Raw genomic sequence first — 20,649 nt, 5'->3', positions numbered from 1 at the left:
TTGGCATGGCCATTTAATGGACCATTTAGCTTCACTTGAATCTGGTTTTGCTAAAAGCTGCTGAGCAGAAATCACATGGGTTTGTATTTCACTGTCAACTGTTTGCTGTGTAGGTGGGGGTACGATGCAGGTGCTGGTGACAGTTTGAACTATTTGACTTTGTGCCCAGCGTGACAAGTGCTGCCTAGTTAGCAGAACCAAAACATACTATTATCTTATTAGTGCATTCACATCTTTTTGCAATTAAACAGCATTATATTTAAGCTGCCTCTGCTATACGCATTCCCACAGTTTTAACGCTTTATCATTTAAAGCCTATGAGAATTTGACTGAGATTTAATTCCACGTATACAGTCTGGGTAGCAGTTGAGTGTGATTGTATCTGTGTGGTTGAGGGCAGCTGCCCTGAGAAGTGAGTATGTGTGAATCAGTATTGTCAAGGTTTTCAGTAACCAGATAAGAGGGAATGACCAGCAGGAAATACCCCTTTGTGGGGGAGAGAGTCTTTCTTCCATGGGAGCACTTGGTGAAAAAGGTGAAAATTGATCATCTTGGTATTCAGTTGCAATAAATTTATATAAGGGCCCATCAGCAAGGAAGTTCCTTTAGGGTGTTTAATAGTGCTGATTTCTGCAGTTCTTAAAAAAACAAAAACAAAAAACCAAAAAAACCCCCAAAACAACCAGTATTTCACAGGTGCCTCAGTTCCATTGCTTACAAGTTTTGCAGCCAAGTACTTGGCAGTTCTGGAAACTATAATATAAATTGCTATTAGAGGTGATATTTTGGGGTGGAGTATTTTTTTGAGTAAGCATATACATCTTTAAACCATCTGAGTCATGTATTCTATTTTTTAATACAAAATGGTTTTGAAGACTCAGCATGTCGTGGTGGTGTTGATACAGCACAAAGCATAAGGTGACATGTAAAGGCCTCCTAAAAGAAGGGAAGGGAGAATCTTATGTACGTCCCTAGGATCACTGACTTAATTTACACATTTATTTCTAATGAACCTGTCAACCTTTGTTGGCAAGCTAAATAGGGTAGGGTGATGATTCCAGTTTTGGGGCTGACATCCCCCCTGCTCCAGTTAACTAGATTGCTGAGGGAAGGTGGCAGTGCTAGGGCAGCAGGCAATGGTTATGCGTCACCAGTACAGAGAGGTGTGTTTCTTTCTATCTTGTGTTCAGTCATCTTGGGAACATGGCCTGATTTGTGATTTTCATGACCAATCGTAGCATGTTTTTTACTGCGGAATTTTGTTAGACTGGTTAACTTTGTACACTGGATTCAGGTCGTGCTGCAGTGGGTGTCACCAAACTTGTTTTACAGGGTTTTCCAAGGAAAACACCCAGTATGGTGTTTTCTGCTCTGGGTAGGCTGATAGGCTGTAAATACAAAAGGCTGTAGCTGCTTTTCAAAGACTTCTGTTGCGCAATGGCACCGTCACTCATGAACAGCAGCCTGTAACTGCTCAGGGTTTAAGTGTTGAGAGCATGATAGCTGCAATAGCCAGGGTGCAATCTTCAGTATCTACAAACAACCCATCTCTACCTTATCTTTGGATCCCTTTTTAAAATTTTGGCTGGTAAATTTGGCTTAAGTCCTTTGTGGAAGTAGGTAAGATGGTCACTTTTCTGTAGCATTGTAATGTTTCTTAGAGAAAATGCTGGTAAACAGTAGAACACCTTATACCTTTATCCAAAATGTTGCATGTAGTTTTAGAGGGTGGAAGCAGCTTGAATTGCCCTTTAGATAAAAGTTGCAAAGTTAAGAAAGTGGCTTAAGTTCGTGGGGATCTGAGAGCTTTAGAGAACTTCACTAAAATTGTGCTATAAATAGCAGGAGCGTGGATTTAAATGAAGTAGACTGCTAATTGTAGGTATTGGTAATGAGTTGAAGGACTTTATCTTGCAAGGATGGACTGTGGCAAAAGGTCTTGCACTCGTGAGTAACAGCAGTTAAACTGAATCAGAGAAGGACCTTTATTTTTTTTCTAGGTGCTAGTTTTATCTATAAAGGAGGGAGCGAACCCTTACATGGGAAAAGTTGTCTGTGTAAGCATGTTACAGAACAGTCATGGTCCTTAGCACACAAGTAACCACCTACCCAAATGTGTATCACAGCACTGAGCTCGTGCTCTCAAATCTGAAAAATTCAGATTTCATACAACTGTTGTGAAAACTAGTCCCTATGCCCTGGTGGAAGGAGCCTTGTTTGCCCAGGTTATCCCTGTTGGACATCAAGGACAGTTTGTGCATTAAACTTGCAGGATTGAGCTGAATAATTCATAGTAATACATAATTCCATAAAACGGTGGGGGTAGATAATTTACAGTCTGGGATCTCCTTAGAGATTCATTTTTGAGTAGAGAGAATTTTATATCTTGCACATATGCAGTTTGCTTTGGCCAAGAAGATTAAAGGTGGTCAGAGCTAAGTGGGCACCTCCAAAATGTCAGCGATTGGAGGGATCATTGCTTTCTGAAAAACCCGTCCTTTGCTTTTTTGGGTTTCTTTACTGGGTCCCCCAATCTGCTGGTCGTAATGGAATTTGCTAGTGGCTACTGCTTTCTTGGAGGGTCTGCAGAATCAAAAATTCATGTGTAAAATAGATGTGTTGATTTTTTTTTTTTGAGTGGGTTGTGGTGGATGAAGAAATCCTTTTCATTATTGTGTATAAGCTTATTTGAATGAGGCTAGGAGCATATAAAAAGCATAAAATTCTGTGTTCAAAGGCTTTCAGTCTTCCTAGAGTTATGTGCTCAAGGGTATACTCTCCTGATTTGTTTTAATTTGACTGCTTTAGTGGCACTAGATAATATCAAGCGTTTATTGTGTGTGATTTATATGGATAAGGAAAATACTATTCACTGTTTCTCAGACCAGGAACAATGTTCATTACGCATGGCTTTAATACAGCTGTTGTGAGCCTAAATAAATGCCGCTTTTGAATACTCACGCAGATCCCGTATAATTATGGAGCAGTGTGGTGTTTATGAGAGAACCTGCAGCATTGTTGAATGCTTCTCAGCTGATGTTTGGATAAAACAGATAAGCTCAAATATTGTCTGGAACTGATCATCTGAATCTTGGGCCAGATTTCCACTTCCTTACTTGTTTTCAGTGGCTCTTTACTTAATCAGTGGGACTGGTGGGCTATGGTGCCATGCAGCATAAAACTGTAGCTGTTGATAATGGTGGGTTTTGGTTGTCTGCATAATATTTGCAGCTGAAGTAGTGAATGGAAATTTTGAGAACTTTTTTTCACTTAACGTTATGCAGAGATCGGAATGAACAAAACTCTTCTGCAAAACGAATAAATTGGACCAGTTCTACAGAGGGTGGCAGGTGGGGTTTATGCTAAAACAGGCATTCAAAAATATTTCTCCCAAGCTATTCTCGCACACAAATAACAAGCCACACACAAACACCTAACAGATCTGTGTTCTGAGTTTGGTTTTTATGCACGGGAGGAACTCCACGTAATGAACAACAGATTTGTGGATATTTATCTGACTTCAAATTGTTTGGCAACAATTCGATGATGATCAGCTTGCCAGTGTGGGGAGACAGCTGTGTGTCATCCTCCCCATGTCCTCTGCAGTCTCTTGTCCTGGTGTCTGCATCCACTGCTGAGTAACTACACCAGGGTGTTCTGTTTTGTGCAGTTTGTGGCATAACAAGTACTGACATCAGTACAAACAAGAATATAATTTATTTTGCAAAAATAGAATTATTATTTTTCTTTTGCCTTTGATCCTTCATTAATACGTGTTGTCTTGCATCTTGCTCCTACATTGTGCAACTGATTCTCCTTGTTGTCTCTCCTACTAACAAATATTAAAAGAATGAATATGCATCACAAATGTTCATCATGATAAAATTATTTGAAATGTGCTGCAACTTTGAGAGGACAGTTTGTGTTATGTCTTTGGTGTGGCGAGTAATGTATTTGCTTACTTGGAGGTAGCGTCACAGGTTATCAAACAGGACTCTAACTTCACTGAAACAGGGCTGGGTTTTTATTCCCTACAATCTGTAGGAAATGGTTGAGATGCCAGCATAGCTAATGAAGGTCTGACACACGTCCTTATTTTTGTTCAATACCTTCGTCTAAAAGTAGTTGCATTGAATGTGACCTTATAATTTGACTTCAAAAAGTTTGTGTGATGTTCACCAACTGGTTTAGTGTACTAAAATAGCAATTGCCGTTTATTTTTCAGCTTGAGGAGAAAGTTTTGGGTTTGGGGTTTTTTTTTTTTAATGATTAAATTTACAATGCAAAAAAATGTTCCCTACTAGGCTTTAAGTAGTTCAGGATCTCTACCACCCTTAAAAAGGAAATTGCAATCTGACCTGCTCAATGGCCAGCGTGGGGTGAGGGGAGGAGGTTTTGGTGTGTTTTTCCTTTCTTTTTGTAATAAGGCAAAACGTACTTGTGTTTGAGATTGTTTCACTGGCCACGTGTTGTATATTGTAGGGTATTTCAAGACACCCCTGAAATATTTATCGTGCTGTGTCCTACCAAGAATGTAATCTTAAGGTCTCCACTGTTTATGAAGCACAGTCTATATTTTATCTCATGCTGAGAAAAGATGTGATAATGGTTGTTTAGGGATTATGTGAAAATGGAGTGAGGAATGACCCTTAAAAATTGGTAGGAAGTAGGAGATTCCCAAATGAGACTAGAGAGGCAGGGAAGCTGTTTGAATTGCTACTGTTGGGATTTGCTAATTAATATCTCCTTTGCACTTACACTGGTGGAAATGAAGATTGGTAAGATAAAGAAGTTTTTCAAGAAAATGTAATAAAAGTCTGTTGGGTTATAGAAACTAAAACTAAACTTGTAACTCTAGTAACTTGCATTTATTAGTGCTACAGTTTCAGAGACTGCAGCCACAGAGCATGACAAGGTGCCTGTGATGCTAAAGATCATTAGTGGATCAAAAGTGCCGTCTCTGGGAAGTGATAAGACGCAAATGAGCTTTAGGCACAAGGTTAGCGTGGACACTCCTAAATAAGTGATCCATTGCAACAAGAGATGCCTTACTTGGTTTTGGGTTCATTCTTTACATCTCCTTTAACTTTTTGGGGTTACAAAACAAGTAGATTTGTCAAAACCTTAGTGCTGGGTTGCAGAGCTCTGTGTAGCCTGTGGCACATTTGGGGCAAATGTTCTGCAGATTCTCTGGACAGTCTAACGCATGGCTCTGTAGAAATGCAGGGAATGACCCCAGGGGTCCCTTGTACCCCTGCTTCTGTGTGTGATTACGTTGAAGGGAACTTGTTCAGCAAGCCCTGAATGGTTTGTTAGATTTTTTTTGTTATTATACGTATTTTACATGTCAAAGATTTTTCTCCTATGTTTTCAAAAATAGAAATACACCCATCTTTCACTCTTTGCAAATGGATTTTTCTTTTTCTAAAATGCCAGTCTTTCTTTTTAAAAGATACTTGCCCAGGCTTATTTCTTTAAGGATTAAGTTTGTATTTGGATGAAAGATGGCAATAAAATGTTATTGAGTTGGGTTTTTTGCTTGTTTTTCTTTCTTCTGATGAGATTTTCTGCAACTTAATGTTAAGAATAATTTAGACTCTGCTCTGTAAGGTATTTAAGGACTGCATAGAGATCATTCTTCCCTCTCTGACATCCAGCTATTAAAATTGTAATAGTAAAGGCAACAAAGACTTAGCAAGTCATTCTAAATGGTGCTTTAGGGCGGGAAGTAAATAATGCCCCAATCAATTGAAATTCCAGTAGGGAATTGGGATATGATGTAATACTACCTACACTAGTCTGGGAAACTGGGGTGCTTTCAACAACAAAGCTACTACCAAGTCTTCAGTATTCAAAGGCTACTGGTGCTTTTGGTCTGTCTCCCTGAAAAGCCAGCAGTCTTGAGAAGCAGTTTGTTCCCTAAGGCCGTGTTGAACTGATAAGAGACAGGAATGATCATGTGTTGAGTTCAATGACCACCACCTTTTGCTGCTCGTTTTACTTGTGAGTTAAGGCATGGTGTGGTAGAAGGTATACAGAAGTACCCATCAGCTAATAGGTATTTGCTACCAGAAGATTTTTTACATGCTAGTAGAATATATATCTATATTAAATTACATGTACTATCTGAAATAAGCTGAGAATGCTTACTCTAGTTTTCTTCTGTGCTATTAAAGACAAGCAGAATGGTATGATCTTACCTTTTCTCTTTTTCCACAAGGTGAAAAAATTGATCCCAGGTGAATCAAGTTTGGACCTCTGAGACATATACATACGATGGTTTATGCCAGATAAGATAAATCAATTGGTTACTGATAAAAGACTATGAATCTGTGTAATTTATGAAAGACTGCTTTAGACTGATTTTTAGGAGTTATTTCTGTTACGAGCAGAAGGAGTAAATGCTAGAACATCTGTGCCATGCATGTTGTTCTTCGAAAACAATTTTCAGTATTCAAGGATGCATGTAATATTCCAGTATTTTCACCAACAGTAGCTTTTCTCTGTCCTTTTTTTATTTTTCTTCCTGAGTTGTTGTCTCAGGGTTTTAGAATTTAGAGCATGTAGCCAGGACCATAGATAGGACTGGAGGCACCTTCTAGGTTATCAAATCTAGTTACCTGTTGAAGACAATCAGGTCATCAAATCATTCCTGTGAGCTTCTAAAGCTCCATTTTTAAACTAATTTTTGCCCTGTTACTTCTTTTGGATATGGTTCCAGACTCTCACTATTGTGGCTGGTGAGAACTACAATTTCCAGTATAAATTTTTATACTACTGGTTGGACCAGTGGTGTTCTAGTGTAAGTAACTTTTTCTGCTGTTTCTCCTCTGGTAAGCCAATCTTCCCAGTCTTGTGATCCTCCTAGTTGCCCTTAGCTGTATTTATAGCGTGAGCTCATCTGTTTTGAGTATGAGTGACCAGAACTGCACATGTCATTTCAGGTGAAGTCTCCTTACATCCTGCTGGTAACTCTTGTCTTTCTGACAGTAGCAGCTCTTCTGATACATTCTTGGGTTGCATGTGCCTTTTCATGACTGCATCACATTGCAGAGGGACAATGAGCTACTATTTAATTGGTATAGGAGTGTCTCTTTCTTGCCTTGGTGCTCTTAAAATGATGAGCTCCCAGTGACTTTGTAACTTGTTTCAAATGCATGAATTTGTTTTGTTCAGTTGTATTGCCTTCCGTTCCTGTTGTGGAAGGACTTGCCTGTAAAGTAATCTTGTATGCTTTGTTTAAAATATTCTGAAATAATGTGACATGCTTTTTGACTTTCTTATTTTTAGCAGTTCTGAAAAATACTTTTTATCCTCTGTCTGCTATCCCACCTGTTCTTGTATTCTTGCATTGTAACTGTGCTTCAGCTCACCTTTCTTAGAGGTGTGTTGATCAAGTAGCTTTCAGGATACCCTGAAATAATGATGGACCCTTTTTGGGTGGTGTTCCCTCTCCTTATACTTTTGGATCAAGCTAAAATAGCTGAGTATGCCATAAAAGCTTTGTGAGAGGGAAGGACAATTTTTAATAAACAGCATCGAGTGCTGTTGAATCCAGAGTGTGGGAAGAGAGGAACAGCTTCTTATGCTCTCCCACCCAGTGGTTATTCCTGGCAACTTAGTTCTGGGGTCTTGTTCAGACTGAAAGGACCTCAGTGGGGGTCCCTGGCCATACTTGGCATCTCCACAGGTTTGATTTACTGTGGTTACTTCCATCAACACTGGTGAGGAGCCCTCTTCCAGGGGAAGTATTTCTCTAGAGTGGAGTTGTCTTGCCTCAGATGTTATTACAGTTTGTAAGGAGCGTGCTGAATGCTGCAGAGGGTCTGTTATTGCCGGAGTTTTTGAGGATGTGATCCTACATCAGCCTAAGCTGTTCAGAGGTGGTCTGCTGTGGTGCCGTCCTCTTCCCTTGCTTTGCAGCCCGGCTGTGCTGGTGCTCATGTCACAGGCATGTCGGCAGTTGGGGTATCTCCCTTTGGCAAAGCCCTCTCGGTGTCAATACACAGGTGGAAGCTGCCTGAATGGGAGCATTGTTTGTGGGATGTCCTAACCTGTCTGAAGTCTGCAGGAAGTTTGGCTGCTCATCTTGTTGGGACTTGGAGTTCACTTGAGGGTTCTCCTAGTTCCGCTTTGAGAGCAGATCTGCAAAGCTGTGTAGGTATGTAGGGGTGTTTACAAAAGTGCCTACCCATGCTGCTGGGCACCGGTACTAAACACAGTCCCTGTTCTCTGTGCTTCAGCTTCCCTAATGAATGGGTCTTAAACAAGTCTGTCTTTCAAGACTTTAACGATAGTGGTGCGATATGCTTGTTTTGCCCGGGATTTTGTATTTGACAACATCCCGCTTCAGGTTTCTCACCCTAGCTGCTCATTCCTACCTTCACTTTGCCCATAGCTATGTGCTGGTAAAAGCATTTGTGAACCATGTGGTGAACCAAATGGGAGAGTTCATCTGGCTGGAAAATAACCCAGCAAATAACCATGTGGCTGCACAAATGTTTTTCTGGCCTGCAGGAGAGGACAGCAGGGCAAGGACAGTGTATGGCAGTGTGAAGGCAGATTACAGCAGCTTCTTTGGCATTGGTGCTGACTTAACATGTAGAAATACAATTTTGGTGTTCTAGGCTGCATATATAAACTCAAGGTTGTTAGGACTTTTGCTACTTATTGGTGTCTTAACGTTTGAGTTTGGTCACTCATTTCTGACAAATTACGTGAAAAGAAACAGTTGATTTTATTGTATCATAAACCAAGATTTATGCAGGAGCTCCCATGTAGCACTTTGTCATGGCAGATTGTTCTTCCAGTCTTTTTAGACCAAGCAAGCTTAGTGATAGAGGGGACAGTTCTTCATTACACATAGCTCTGAAAACACTGTTGATGCTCAAAAAGCAATCCAGAACATGGACAATGCAGTTATTGCTCCAATGGACTGGCTTTTTCAGTTGTTTTTAATTGTGTGTACATACACCCACAGTGTGTCTCTGTATTTGAATAGCTTAAGGAAGCTGGACTGTGTACTTTTTATGCTTCAAGTGAAATACAAGCCTATGCTCATGGCAGAAATTTGGCTTAGTTCCTCCCAAAAGCCTGGGAGAGATGAGCCAACATATGCAGATCATTCAACAGGTACGTTTGCAAGAGATCAGTAAAGGTTTTGATTTTTGTGTTTTAAACACTTGCATGTTTTCCATTGAGACCCCAAACCACTGTTTTTTATAGAAAACCTTGGTCATGTGCCTGGTTCTCTTACAGATGTGTGTCTTATCAACTTTTATCTTCTTACTTTCTGAGGTTAGACATAAAATATGGGAGTGTCTTGTGACAAGCCCTCAGTAATGTGGTCAGGTTATCCCATCATGCCACAAATACCTTTTAAATTTTTTTTTTCCTTTTACAGTATAGCCGTATTTCCTTATCTTGCTTCCACATGCCATTGTTGTACTGTAAAATGAGTTGAAAGTACAGAACAGAAGGTAGAAGCCTTGTTTCGGATCAAGTGAAAGATTTGTCGTGACTATTTTGGGTCCCCAAAGCATTTATTTTCAGTTGTCTATGCTTTAGTTTTTTCCAGTGTGACTTCTGGCATATGCAGGTGTTTCATAAGACTGAGTAAGTGTATGCTCAAAATACTTGAGTTAGTAAGACCTGTTAGCTTTGGGGGCAGTTCAGCCCACACCATGGTGTAGGACTTTCTCATGAGGTAACAAATGCGTGCAGAAGGAGAAGGGAGCAATGTGTCTTGCATGGAGTTCGGTGTGAGATCCTAAACTTAACGATAAGTATGTTTGTCTTGTGAGACAATGGGCAATGTTGAGCTGGATCATGTCTAAAAAAGTGCAGTTTCTGCATTTTAGACATGGGAAGTTTCATAATTGTGTCTTAAGTTGAGGTGTGCTGTGGGCAACTGCTAATCCTGATAGCTACCCAGTTTAATTTTTGTTGAGAACCCAGAAAACTTGCAAAGGTTCTTATTCAAAGAGAATAAAGCATAATAAAAGGGTTATTGACATAGTTGAATTATTATTTTAGTGCATGTGTTTACCCAGTAGATTGTAATGGATTTGAAGTAGTTGTTCTGGTACACTGGGTAAATTCTTGGTTGATTTTTGGTATGCCTAGTCATTGTGAAAACACTTATTTCTCAATGCCACACAGCTGCTCTTGAAGTGTCAAGAACGGGCTTGTCAAGTGTTGGCCTGTTGTTTGACCAAATTGACATAATTGTGCTGTAAGACATGTTTTTTATCATTGTGTGCTTAATTGACTAGGCAGCAGTATCTCATAAAGAACCACTTTTATTTAAATACCTATAGAAACATTTTCTCTATACTATCCAGAGTTAACACCATAAAAGGTTCTTCTCTAATTTTTTTTCTAGCTCATCTGTACTGGGTAAATGTGAGTTAAGTTTCAGTTTGCTGCAAACTCTCTTGTCAGGTCCAAGCCACTTGAAATGGTTTTGTAATGGAGATGTTGAAACTCAATGGGTGGTGGAAATGTTTCTGTTTATTATTAATTGACTCAGTATGTCTTTTTTTGTTTAAAATGCCAGTCATTCAAGGCTATAGTTCAATCACTACCTGGTCTGTTTTCTTTCTGGTGAGTGCAGTTAAGATGGAACCGGTCTGTGTATCAGGGTATGTATATGGGTGTTTGGAAAATAGGGTTAATGTTGCTGAGTGTCACCTAAATTTTTGAGATATCTGGGCTCATTTAATCTCCTCCTTTCTGCAATATGGAGCAGAACTCATCTGACAGAACAAAAATGAAAGAAAAGTGTGTGCGTGCATCCTTTTCCCAAAAGATATAAATAGTCTAAAAGAACGATTGCATGCTCAGCATCTTGGCAGATGATGCTGAGAATTGACATAATACAGATATAGGTAGAGCATTGGAATCTTTTTTGGTTTGTTTTGTTGTTTAAAGGAGGGGTTAAGATCATCTCTCTGGAGTATTGATACTTCTGGGGAAAAAAAAATGTTAGCCAAGTAATCTCTGAGATTTTGTCTTGCAGTGCATGTTACTGTGGGCTGAACAGAGGGGAGCTGCAGACAACTGAAGATAGCCTATCAACAGTGTTTATAAACCAAAAATTCTCATCTGTTGATTGATAGTTGTGATTTCTGTCTGAAACATGAGATGTCTTATTGCCGTAACGAGCCGTAATCTCTGCATGGTGCATAGGCTGCTTGTGAGACCTGTTTATTTACTAGTTGAAGACAAGCCCATGGTGGGGTTTTCGGCCAAATAAGGTTTTGCGAGCATTCTGAAGTTGTCTCCTTAAAAGGTGAGAACAGCAAGATCCCCATTGGTAGGACCTGACAGAATCTCAACAGAGGAAGAGGGAAAGAGTAATCAGTATCATCTTCACCCAGCTCTCTCTTGTATTTGGTGGAGAGGGAAGAGATGGCCCAAAACTCATAGGCAGCTGCTTCTGCAAGTGCTTGAGTAAGGATTTCTGAGTTCCTGAAGTTGAGGTGTGAAGAGGAGAAGACTTATTTTTGTCTCCACCTCCCTATTCCTCTGGGAGCTACTGATCTTGTAAGCTCCTTTATTCTGAGGCTCTCAGAAGCATTTGGTGTCATTGCAGTCACGCTTCTTTCTCTTTCCTCAGCTTTTGATCCCTAACCTGTAACATGGGAAAAAAATTGCTCAGTTCCCTTAGGTTTTTGGATCACAGAGATCATCATGGCTGCAGATTGTAAGAAGAACCTGCCTATTGGTCCATCAGCCTAGAAAATATGCCTGCAAAGGCCAACTGCAAATAGTAGATGAACTCTTGGCTATGTAGCAGAAACCACTGTGGGTTATGGGGACTTGCTAAATGTACTGAAGGTTGTGAAATAAACAGGTTTGACAGCTGCTTGCTCCAAATTGGGCTGGTTTTGTCTCAGTTCAAGAATCTCTGTACAAGAACACAAAATTGTCTAACCCAAGCTATGCAAAAAGCCTGTGAATGTTTCTAAAAGCATCTTTGATTTAAAAATCTAGATGTTTTTCTGTAAGCTTTCTCACGTGTGTGGTTTTTTTCTGTTGGTTTTAATGTTCCCTCGCTGTAAATCAAGAGTCATTCCATTTCTGTAAGTAAATTTCCCTCTGACATCAGAATTGAGGAACAAGTGAAAACACATCTTTTCTGCTGATTCTTTCCATTCCATTTGTTTGTGGTTCAGGTCTTGGCTGTATGTTGAAGGCTGTATTATTATTTTTTAATCTAAACTGTTTGTTCCATAGTAGAGAGGATCATTTGTTTTGCGTGTTACTTTAAATAACAGAAACATCTTGGTTATAAAAGCCGAAGAAGGGGGGCTTAAACATTCTAAATATTTGATACTATTTAATAAGTATATCTACTAAAAACAGCCTTTGTAAAAAAGGGTAGTAACCCATTCTGTAATATTCCTAGTCAACAGCAAAAGCCGTAAAGATATTTTTTTTCTGAAATGATTAATGGGTGCGTATCTGAAGTCCTGCAGATTTTTGCTATACTCAGCGGAATCTAAAATTCTAAAAGAAAGGATATCTTGTACTCCTGCTTGTGAAAATAGCTCTTCCTTTATTCTGTTTGCTCTCTTGCCAGCCAAGCTAGAAAAGTAGGCAGTACCATCAAGCTATGCTAATGTTAGGTATTTTCATCCGTTCAGTGTCCAAGAGGCTCGATTCCTTATCTGCCATCATCCCTCCAAGAAGTATATGGGTGCATGTGTGGGGAATGCAGGATGGGGCACAAATCTTGTACTCTTTGAAGACACTTTGTCCAAAACAGTCAGTTCCAGTAAGTGTAATTTAGTTGATAAATATCTAAGTTTTCTGGAGAGGAACGTCTGCTTGTTTTCTGCAGTGTACCAAAAGCATTTTTAGTACACTCCTGGTCCTGAAGTCCTTGAACACAGACATGAGGGCGTGCAGTGCTATTTGTGTGTTGATGGATGCTTTGTTATTTGCTTTCCTCAAAAATGTGGCATTGTACTAGACTGCTTATAGACTGAGCCATTTGTTTAATATTTCATGGCAATGAAAGAGAAGAACAAGACAGATCAAACCAGTGTCTGTGGAAATGAAAATGAGCATACTGATGTTTATTATCCTGGTGTGGAAGACCAGGAGACTTTATTGTTCCTGGAGTTGTTGTGATTGCTTTTGTTGGTGAGATTACTAATAGTCTTCCCCTGTTGTCCATGCATGTGTAACTCCCTGGGCATTTTCTATTGATATCTTCATCCAGATTACCTATTCTCAGGATACAAGCTTAAATCCAAAAGGTAATGAAAGTTTTTAGTGAATATGTGAAATAGAATACAGATCACAGAGGCCATACAATCTCAGTGTGAAGAGGAGAATCAGCAATATCACACCCTGAATGTTTAGACCTCATGTGAAACTGTTGTCTTCAGACATATTCAGTTTTGAACAGATGCATAAACCTGATTTTTAAGCATGAGCACATGTTGTTAGTTTATATATGTAGCATGTATGCGTACAGAATACATATGCATATTAAAAATCACTGATTTGAGGCTCCTAATTTAAGAAAACACTTGGCCACGATTCGAGGGGGAGTTGAGCAGGTGTTTTGGTGCTTTGCTCATTTGGGGAAAGCCATGTGTGATGCGTTGGCCAATAAAAGATGCACTGAATGATGTCCTGCTTCCATAGTCACTGTCCTTACACTAAGGCAAATGGGGAAGAGTTGGACTTGCAAAGAAATGGAAGGACTGCCTGAATTGATGTGGTCTATGTGCCAGGAGGGAGCTCTGTAATGCCAGCTGTGATGTTGGGGTGTCCTGTGCTGCCCGGGATGTCTGGCTGTTGCATGGGTTTGGGTTACTTTTGGTGGTCACATAAATTGCTGCATCTCTTAATAAAAAATAAAAAGTCAAGCTGTATTTTCAAATTTTACAGTACAAGATAAAGTTTTTTCAAGTCACGTTTTGAAATCTTTGATTTCAAGACATGAAATAATTTATTAAATCCATCTTTATTGAAATCTGCCTTCCTGGTGTTTGCATATGCTCTGACTTTAGTGGTCTGCTGTGAAACCAAAAGGAACTTGTTTGAGAGGGATTCAGGAGATGGCTTTTCTCCTTCCTTGAGAATCAGGTGGAAATTTGTGACCAGACATTCTTGCCATCACTGGGAAAGTGGCTGCTGTTGGTGGGGGCAAGAATGACAGACCTGCTAGGAAGTAAGCTTGGGATCTAACTGTGTATATTAAATCTATCTGGAGATGGAGAGGAGGCAGGATTTGGACAGAGTCCAGGTCTGCCCTTGACTTGTCCCATATAACCCCTTTTGAATTCAGAAGGAATTATCTATGAATAAATATAAGGGTGGATGTGCATAAGTGAGTGAGAATGTGGTTGCCTGATGTGGGATTCCCATAGTGAGGTGTTGACTCATCTTTTTTTGTATGGAAAGCTATTTTCCAGCCTTAGAAACACTGGTTCCAGTTTGGAAAGGCATTGAGGCAATTGTATGAAGTGCTTTTCCAAGGAGGTATTTTTTCCATAGTCAAGTCCTGTGTAAACTTGAAATGTCTTTGATTTAGGGAAGGTGGGGGGGGTGAGAAGTAGTTTCAGGTGCATAATATCTTGCACATGGAGACCCTGTTCTGTTGGTCCTTAGGCAATACCATGATTAAAAAAAACAATACAAACACCTGGATCCACCTGCCAAGTTCTGTAGCTTTACACTCCCTTTTCTATAACTTAAAAATAGGAAAGAAGAGGCAGGGGTTTTTTTGCTGTGCTTCCGCTGCTGTGTTGAGAGAGACTTTTAAACAGCGCGAGCTGCCAAAATGAAGGAGACAGTGAAACTGTCCATATGTACCGGGCTGTTGCATGCACAGACAGGTTGGGGGAGGAAGGAGAAAACCCCTTCCTTGCCTTGCCTTCTCTTGCATAGAGTATTGTTTCTCCCATACTGGTGAGCTAAATTATTTTCGTAAAGAAGTATACTTCTTGAGTTGATGTCCCTGTAACTTCTGAATTTCAGGCCTAGTGTGCTAAAAGATTTGATCTTTCCCTTCCCAAATAAATTGTATTTAAAAGTGCTTGGTTTTCTAACTAAAGGAATTCTGGAGCAGGAAAATGTCCAAGTAAATTCAGGCTTTGCTCTTTAACATTGGCAGCTGCTGTGCAAGATGCATTTTGAAACTGTAGTTCTACTTGTGTTAGCAACAACAAAAAATTGCTCTAATTTTTTTTTTTTTTTAATTGTAAGATACAATTGCGTTTGTTTTGCACTTTCTAATCTTGGAAACAGAAACTGGGTAAAACTGGTTGGCTCTAGCTAGCTCTGCCTCTGTAAGTACTGGAACCAGTTTAGTTGGGGGTAGGTCACCAGAGTGAAAGTTTTGTTTAAGGTCCTTCGCAACCATGTCAGTATTGTTTCTCTTAGCTTGTTTAGCTTTTGTGCTGGCTTTGTGAAGGTACAATACAGCTTAGGTCTTAATGTACAACTGTTTTGGCTTCAATATAGCAAAGCTATAAATAGACACCCCCTTGCCTCCCAGCAGTAGGAAATGACTGCAGCAGGTGTTGTCCTCTGCTAGAAATTTGCACGTTATTAGTACCCAAGTACTTTTTAAAAAATTGGCTTTCTTGTTGTGTGTTCTTCCTTTATTAAGTGCCAACTGACTGGTCAGCAAGCATGTTGTTAAAATCTGAAATCTTCATTAAGACAAAAGAAATAAAACCAGAAAGGTATTTTTGGTTTATTTCTGTGCAGCCTCTGTGTAAAGTATGTTTTATGTGCAATTTTAAAAGTATTAACAGAAGGCACAGGACAGTTGCATAATGCTGGTTGCTGGTTAAAGTGGTATTTTAATTCTTTTAGCTGTGTTGGGCTGGAGTTTAGCTCAGGTTTGTAGTAGCAGTTCCTCCATGGTAGTATTGGTAGAAGCTTGGAAGGCTGCAGGCAAGATTTGTATCCCTGCTTGTGCTGAATAGTATTTTGCCCAGTGAATGGCATCAAGAAAATAAACGAGGCTTTTTGTGCAGCAAGGTAGTGCTCAGAGTAAATAAGGATATTGCAGTCTGGTCCATGTGAAATGAGTTTGATGGTGTCAATAAACAAGCTTCCCCTTGACGCAAAACCCATCATTGTGTTTGGATTAACTTTCAGTCTCAGCAAAGAGGCCGAGTTGTTTGGGCAAGGAGAATAAATGCATTTGTGCTGCTGAGATTGTTTCCTTTCAGCTGCGGTGGAGACCCCTTGCTTCCTTGCCACTGTTGGGTGCTGAAGAAATAGTGAAATCAAAGGGAGATGTACTGTGTACTTATAGTGCATGTGTAAACAGCAAAAAAGGGGGACAATCCTGTGTTTCAGTTACTGTTTAATATGTATCTGCCTTTATACCCCTTCTTTTCTCCTGCAGATGTGAGAGCTGTGTGGAACTGCTGTTTGTGAGAGGGGCTGGGAATTGCCAGGAGTGCGATACCCCCCTGCGGAAGAGTAACTTCAGGGTACAGCTCTTTGAGGATCCTGCTGTTGACAAGGAAGTGGAAATACGGAAGAAAGTTCTGAAAATGTGAGTGTCACCAGTTAAAAGAACAGAAGGTGGCTATATTTCATGGATCACCATTTAAAAAAACTGACTTACTGCTCCAGTAGTACAGAGGAGATAATTTTCTTCTTTTTCGTAAAGTGACAACCCATAAAACTTGACTCCATTTAACATGGAGGGATTTCAGAGAATCTGATTTTATGCAACAACTGAGGGCTGAATTCTCAGTTTAGCCTTGAGGGATTCCTGCTTAGCATTAGAAAATGTTGGGTGTTTCTATGTTGCCTCCTTTGGCAAAGACTTGCCTCCTAAATGGAGATGATTAGATATTGATGACTACAGCAGCTTTGCCTTTGAGGGGGTGAATATGGGAGTGGGGCAAGAAACAGGACCTTGATTGTTTGTTCCCTGGGGACCTGTTCTGAGAGTTGAAGGCTAGTTCCCTTCAAAATGAAAATGGACAAAAGAGAAGCTGTGTTCACATTGTTTTCTACTTCACAATTGTTAGTGGAAATGTTAGTGGAAATGCTTCCTTACAAGCCTTGTGTTACTAGTCTGTAATGTAGATTTGAGAGCTCTTGCAATTGAGATAAATGAGGTCTAAAATTGTGTCTTGCTCCTTGTGGCTAAGAAACAACATTTTATAAGGAAAATAAGGGAACCAGTTGATGTTTTGGTAGAAGCGGGTCTGATGGAACATGACAAACCTGGAGAGAATTGTGGGTGCAAGAATGAACGTACAGGTAAATTGTAAGCTTGGCAGCCTTTATCTAAGACTTAGTACAATACTAAATGAATCTCATGATGTTGCTGAGATGTGGCAAAATTGCATTGTTGAATACCAAGACGCTGATGTGAAAAGCAGTAATAATTTTGATGTTTGATAATAAAGTCTACTGAAGTTAACAAAAGTCTAACTGGAATGAAGTCAACTTAGTTGACTAAACACAGAATGAAGTGTAGTTAGAACAGAAAACGTAAAAAGCTTGGCCCGCTTGGATTTGCCAGATTAGTTTTTAGTAGGCAGAAAAAATGTCCCCAAATTGAAATTTGATCTTAGCTCGGGATTAGATTTTTATACTCCTGGGTGTCATGTATCTTGGTCCACAGAGCAGGCAGAATCTCAGCTGTATGTTTTCTTGGGAAGAAAGCCTTCATGTCTTGACTTTCAGAGGCTGTCTATGTTCTAGCCAGTTGTCCCTTCACCTTTTTACTTTTTCCAGCTATCAAGAGTTGGATAAATGAGTTCTGGAATGGTCTATTGATATGAAATAAGATAATTGTGTAGCATTTTCAGTTTGCCACTGATATGTACTTTCTGTTGTTGGCAAAAAGCCAAACTCCCTTTTCTAATGCACAAGAAAAGCTTTTCTAGAAGTATTTTACTGTTGTCTCTGCCTTTGGTAACAGGTTTCTCATGCTGAAGGGCTGGCTTGGAATTAGTATATCCTAGCCTCTGTGCTCCTGTTTACCTGTAATCCTGGAAGAGGAATTGGCAAACAGTAGGCAAAGATAGCACTGATTTATGCCAGGCTGGCTCCTTTCCTTTGAAACAAGCACTTCTGTCTTCTTTTAAAGATTCTGTACGTTGGTCAGTTGTGGGAGCCACAAAGCACATGTCAATATGCTTGCAGCAAGAGCCTTGTTGAATTGAAATTGCATCTTTGTGTGTTATATAAATACTTGTGTCTCTTCTTCTCTCAAAGATACAATAAAAGAGAGGATGACTTTCCCAGTCTAAGTGAATATAATGATTTCCTGGAAGAAATAGAAGAAATTGGTAAGTCTTAAAGCTTGCATCTTTGATGTTCTGTGCTCATGAGACCATAGGCTTTTATCTTCTGACTCAGCTGCCTATGAGAATGTCTGAGTTTCTGTAACAGGATTTATCATAGTATCAGATGTTTATCTAATTACTTTTTTCCTGTACATTTTCAATCATATTTGCTGATCTGTAGGACACTGTTAAGTAAAACATTTTATCTGCCAGAGAAAAAACACAATTCAAAGAGGAAGTAGTGCTTTATAGCTGGAAAAGACAGGCTTGCAGGGGACTGTTGGTGATGCACTGGGAAAGATTAAACAAAGAGAGGAGAAATTGAAATTTTCATTATATGCCTCCATTAGCTTTATCTACCATGACAGAAGCCATATGGTGTCTTTCATCATTTTTGCTTCTGCAAGTACAGTAGTTGAAGCTGCTTTGAAGCTGATGACCTTACATACCACTGTGGTAGCATTTTATGTTGCTGTTCAGAAGGAGAAGGTTTAGGAACAGACATTGATTCCTTTCTCTTTGGATTAGTTGAAGCAGAACTTTGCCCTTTGGGGAAGGGACTATGTTATCAAGAGAGTTTATTTTCTTCTTAGTTAGGGTGACTTGTGATTTATAGTGGAGTGATGGATTTTGATTAGAAAAACAAGGATGTGTTCAAAGAAGTGACTCCTAAATGGTTTGTTTCTTGGGTTTTATGAGCTTCTGAGGCTTTTCTTTTTTTGTCCTGGAGGAAGAAGAGGTGGCTTAGAACATGTATGAGGGGCAGTGAATGTGATTTGAAGGAAAACATGGAGATGCCACTCCGCTTTGGTTTCTCAAAGGAGCCCTTGCTCCTCTTTGCACTGTGATGTTTTGTAGAAATGTATCCAGTGCACTTACTGCTGTGAGTAATGTATCATGTTTTTGTTGGCATCAGAAGGCTGAGGCTGGAGAGCTAAATTGTGTGGCTGGGAAATACCAGGCACACTCATACAGGTCCAAATATCTGGAGGAGACGATGTGGGTGTAGTTCTGTTTATATATTTTTTTGGATGGTGTGGGGGAAGGAGGGAGTGAGCAAGTAGAAAGAATGGTTGCATCTTAGCCAGAGGGTCCTGGAAGAATCTGTGTGCTTATGGAAAGGAAAAATGCTTTTTATTTATGTAGCATTAAATACAGGTTTCCCACTTACTGCTGTTGCAGGGGTTTTCAGCATCTGCAACAAGGGAGTTGTAGTTTTGCCTGAAATTGCCTTAACCTCATCAATTTGTGCAGAATGTTATGATTCTCCAGCTCTTGGTATTAGGCTGTTAAATTTCAAATGGTTCCAGAGCCTGCGCTGGTAACGTTGTTTAGAAGCAGCAGAAATCACAGCTGGTCTTTGTAACCTTGTGAAGAAGAGTGAATTTGTCAATAATTGTGCCAGCCCTGCAAATGCATAATGAAGAAGCTCGATAAGAGTTGTTAGGAATTGAAGTTAGTTGCCTGACAGGAATACCAAAATACTAAATGGAATAGGAAGTTGACTACCTCCTAGTTTCTTCATGTAGCAGCCAGGGTAATGAGAGGAAAGAAGGAGTGCAGTCTGAAGGCTCTTAATTTTCACTGTCAAAGGGGTCACTTATGATCTACTAACTTCAGGCAGATACAGAAGCTGGAGGACGGGTTAGATGCAAGAACACCACCTTGGGTAAGAATTCAAGCCCTGTTCTCCTTGGTCCTTGGTGACAAAGCTCATTGCGCACATCTTGTTCTCCCTAAGCCCTTCCCTGCCTGCATTCCAGGGCTGAGTTCTCTACCTGACAGTTGTCACACTATTGCTACGTACCAGACTTCTTCCAGCGTTTTTGCTGTGCGTGTTGTGTGTGGCATGGCTGAACCATATGTTAAAGGTGTCTTCGACTCTATGGTTACTTCACATTTTACTGCTGAGAGTATTATTTCATTTTTTTTGTGTATGTGAATTCCCTGCTCATTTGTGCGTGTGAAAAACTAGGCTGCAAGACAGGAAAAAAAGAGTGTAGTCATGCAGCGCAAAGTTTTGCCTTGTGGAGCCAATGTACAGCACGTTGGCAGTAGGTGCTGGTGGTTGTTCAAGCTGCCAGGTTAGGAAGCAAGGGAGCAGAGAACTGGATTTTCCCTTTCTCCCCCTGCCTCAAACTTTCAGTTTTTCTGTGGGAGGGTCAAAGTGCAGCTTTACCCTGTTTTCTTTTTGCTGGTATGTTTTGTTTTCTAAATTGTTGTGGGGGATTAAATGAAGTAGTTGCTTGGCAGAGACAAAATGCAAACATCCTGTATATTTCATGTGACCTGGCACAATTCTGATAGTTTTTCCAAATGTTTCAGGTAGGTCAGCTCCACTCCAGCATTTGCAGCAATT

General features: G+C 40.0%; 1 protein-coding gene across 2 annotated transcripts in view; it reads left to right on the top strand.

The window, feature by feature from the left end:
- The window catches only part of MNAT1 (MNAT CDK-activating kinase assembly factor 1), a 115,281-nt gene that overhangs the window by 9,546 nt on the left and 85,086 nt on the right, over window positions 1-20,649 (top strand). For both annotated transcript variants that reach the window (XM_010584163.1, XM_010584162.1), the window contains exons 3-4: window positions 16,385-16,537; window positions 18,220-18,293. In XM_010584163.1, the coding sequence (XP_010582465.1) occupies window positions 16,385-16,537; window positions 18,220-18,293 (227 nt within the window). The remainder of the gene's footprint in view (window positions 1-16,384; window positions 16,538-18,219; window positions 18,294-20,649) is intronic.

The sequence above is a fragment of the Haliaeetus leucocephalus genome, unplaced genomic scaffold, assembly GCF_000737465.1.
Source record: "Haliaeetus leucocephalus isolate CR32 unplaced genomic scaffold, Haliaeetus_leucocephalus-4.0 Scaffold944, whole genome shotgun sequence".
Lineage (NCBI taxonomy): Eukaryota > Metazoa > Chordata > Aves > Accipitriformes > Accipitridae > Haliaeetus > Haliaeetus leucocephalus.
The sequence above is the reverse complement of the archived record's forward strand: the minus strand, read 5'-3'. Positions and strand labels throughout refer to the sequence as shown.